Below are 3,191 nucleotides of genomic sequence, written 5' to 3' on the forward strand. Positions count from 1 at the left end.
CACTGCAAGTAACGTTTTCAGCAACATCTATCGGTATATATTATACGCTTTTACCACTCCTTAAAAAGAAAAAAAACAAAATTAAAATTAAATAAAAACAAAAGAAAGAGGGAAAAACTCTCCCTTTATCACATTGATTTTCATCATCACTATCTCACAAGTTCTTATTTGTTGGAGATGCATAAACACTACATGTAACATAACACGTACAACCCTTAATTAAGCATTGCCAATATGCAATTATTCATTTGCCATTTATTAACGTCCATATATATGCCAGCTCAAGTGCTAGACTTGCCGAATAAAAATCCAATGAGGCTTACCGGCTAGTCCCGGATGGTCTGTTGGTCATCTGAGTTTCATTCTTGCTGCCATCCTCCCCTGAGATTTCCTCCAACGATCGCCCTTTAGTCTCGGTCACCAAGAATGTGCAACAAAACCCTAGCATGTTTGTGAATGACAGCACCATCATGGCATGCTTAATTTTTTTAGGGTTCCCACTCAATGTGTAGCTCTGCACCCCGAACGCACCAATCATCGCCCCGGCCTTCCCAGCGGCAGCGCTCAATGCGTGACATGTTGACCTCAGCCGCGTCGGAAACAGCTCCGCCGGAAGCACGAAAGTGGTACTGTTCGGACCGAAATTGGCAAAGAAGAAGGTGAGTCCATATAAAGTTGCAAAAACCCATTTATGCGCCTCTTTCTTAAGGTATTCATATTGGATCCCCATAATAAGCATGAAGACAGACATCATGAAGAACCCTATTAGTTGAATGTAGAACCGGCCAATGCTTTCGATGAAAACCACGGTGAACCAGTAGCCGGGGAAGGTTCCGAGCAAGGCAACCACGAACATGGCACGTGAAGTTTCGAACACTTCTCTGAGAGCACTCACATCAACATCTTTATTGGTGAGACCCATAGCCGGAAATATATCCTTCTGAGCTAGGTTTTGGCTATAGAAGGCTATGTCCAACAAGAACCATGTGCTCATGGTACCTATTATAAAATATAAATAATCAAATTATTGCTCTAATAATTATAATTGAAACAAATGTTTAAATAAATTATAATCACACATAAATATAAACAAAAAGTTATAGAATATGGTTTGTTTGTTCAGTTTTGTACAACTGAAAATCGTTTTTTTTTTTTTTTGAGAAGTGTTTTTAGAAAATTAAATCAAGCAGACCTTAAATAACTAAGTGACAGTCACAATACCTATTAAGTGAAGTCCATGTCGACGGAAGAACTCCTTAGAGAGTAGTGTGTAGTCATTAGAGGCCTTAAACTGACTCAACTTCTCACCATCTGCTTGGATATCAATTTTCAGAACCCGACCCATATCAATAGCTGCTTGTTTAGCATTTCCTTCTATGAGAGCAGTATAACGGCCGGTTTCCGGCATCTTCATCCTCCAGTAGTATGTCAGAATTGCTGGAAGAGCTCCGAGCATCAACACAATCCGCCACATATAGTCCCCCTCCGGCTCCGTTGACAAAATATGATCATCCTTGAACTTGGGACCTTCAAAAAAACCGAGGAAGATCCTAGAAAAAGTCATGGACACGAGTCCGGCGAAGATGATACCCACTCCTTGCATGGCAAAGACCGCCGCGATGAACTTCCCTCGAGTCTTCTTGTTAGCATACTCAGACATGATGGTGGCGGAGAGGGGATAATCTCCTCCAATGCCAAACCCTAGCCAAAACCTGAAGAAACATAGAGTTGTTATGACAGATTGAGGCGAGGAGCCAAAAGATAGGCCGGAGCAAATGGCACAGATGACCATGAGAATGAGGGTGACACCGTAGACTTTTTTCCGGCCTAGCTTGTCCCCAAGCCAGCCAAAGACCAGCTGCCCGGTTAGAGTTCCGACTAGGGCAACGCCAACAACAAAGTTATTAACATTCGGAGGGAGCTTCCCGGGCTTGTTTGTCACTGCAGGGTCATAGTAATAAAGTCGACCCAAGAGCTTGGAGACAGTGGAGATACAGAAAAGATCATAAGCATCTGTGAAGAAGCCCATTCCGGCGATGACGATGGCGGTGACATGGTACCATTGGGTACGTGCAGAGTCAAGAGCATTGAGTACTGCAAGATTATTTGAAGACATTTTTGCTGTCAATGGGCTTAATTGTTTGCTGAAAATTTCTTGGGGTCTAGGGCACATTAAATAGTCGGAGTTTTGGCGGGAAGCAAAATTAGAGAGTAAGTATAAATTATCAGACGTCAAAAACTATGTTTTGGGGGGTGTCAACAAGGAATGTAGAGAAGGGATATCTCAGTATATTCTTTATTTTGCTTAGAAAAATTAAGCATATGCGCGCCTTAATGGGACATACAATGATCTATGCTTGAAGGTGCTAGAGTAAGGGCGTTGGACAGGCTAGCTAGCTAACCTTGGGCCGAGCATATGCTTAATTAAGGTTCCAAAGTTATTTTTCTAAGTGTTAAAAATAAATGCGAGTGAAATCAAAGAAAAAAAGTTCTAATACTTTTAGCCAATAACATAGTCAAGAACGTCAATTTTCTTGTAGTCTGAGCAAAAGGTTTGGCCCAATGGTATAATCTTTTCATTCTTAAAGATGAGGGGAGGGGTTCGAGCCCCCGGAGTGAACAAAATGTGTATGAGTAAATTATCTAATCCAAAAAAAGAAACAATTTCTTGTAGCATGGCCATTTAATTCAAGCAATTGGAGAAGGACCATTGAGAGTTATAGCCCATAGTAGATCATGTATTTTTTAGAATAGAAGATCAATGGTTGAAGTCTCTATTGAATTGTTACATTGAAGATGGTTCAATCTTAGAGCTGAAATTTAGATAAATTAGTAATATAAAAATATAGCTTAAATTTGGGCCTTTAAATCTGAAAGTTTCATTGACTATGACATGAAAAATTTCTGCTTTGGCTTGATATGGTTTATTCTGTATTCTATAGGTTTCATCAGCTGTAACCTGTCACTAGATTTGTTTGATTCTTTCAGTATTTTTGTTCCTATCTTGATGGTTTGAAATTAAGGAGTTTGTCCCCCCAATCTAAGAAGTGCCAAATTGGGTTCTATGTTTTTTTTTTGTTTTTTTTTATTTTAAATTTATTATAAAGACGTACAAGGTCCTAATCAGGTCTCGATCTGCTAGTGATTACATAATAAAAAATCTTTCGACTTACCTAGTATTCTAGCTAATT

At 39.7% G+C, this 3,191-nt stretch overlaps 1 protein-coding gene across 1 annotated transcript; it reads right to left on the minus strand.

Annotated features, from left to right (window-relative positions):
• Positions 1-319: 319 nt before the first annotated feature.
• Positions 320-2,116, minus strand: LOC132270206 (low affinity inorganic phosphate transporter 4-like). Its single transcript, XM_059771401.1, has 2 exons — positions 1,222-2,116; positions 320-999 (listed from the first exon to the last, which is right to left on the minus strand). The coding sequence occupies exons 1-2, from the start codon at positions 2,114-2,116 to the stop codon at positions 320-322; spliced, it is 1,575 nt and encodes a 524-aa protein (XP_059627384.1).
• Positions 2,117-3,191: the final 1,075 nt, after the last annotated feature.

The sequence above is a fragment of the Cornus florida genome, unplaced genomic scaffold (genome assembly GCF_030987335.1).
Source record: "Cornus florida cultivar Cherokee Brave unplaced genomic scaffold, ASM3098733v1 CherokeeBrave_3.0.0_Hap2_Chr08, whole genome shotgun sequence".
Classification (NCBI taxonomy): Eukaryota; Viridiplantae; Streptophyta; class Magnoliopsida; order Cornales; family Cornaceae; genus Cornus; species Cornus florida.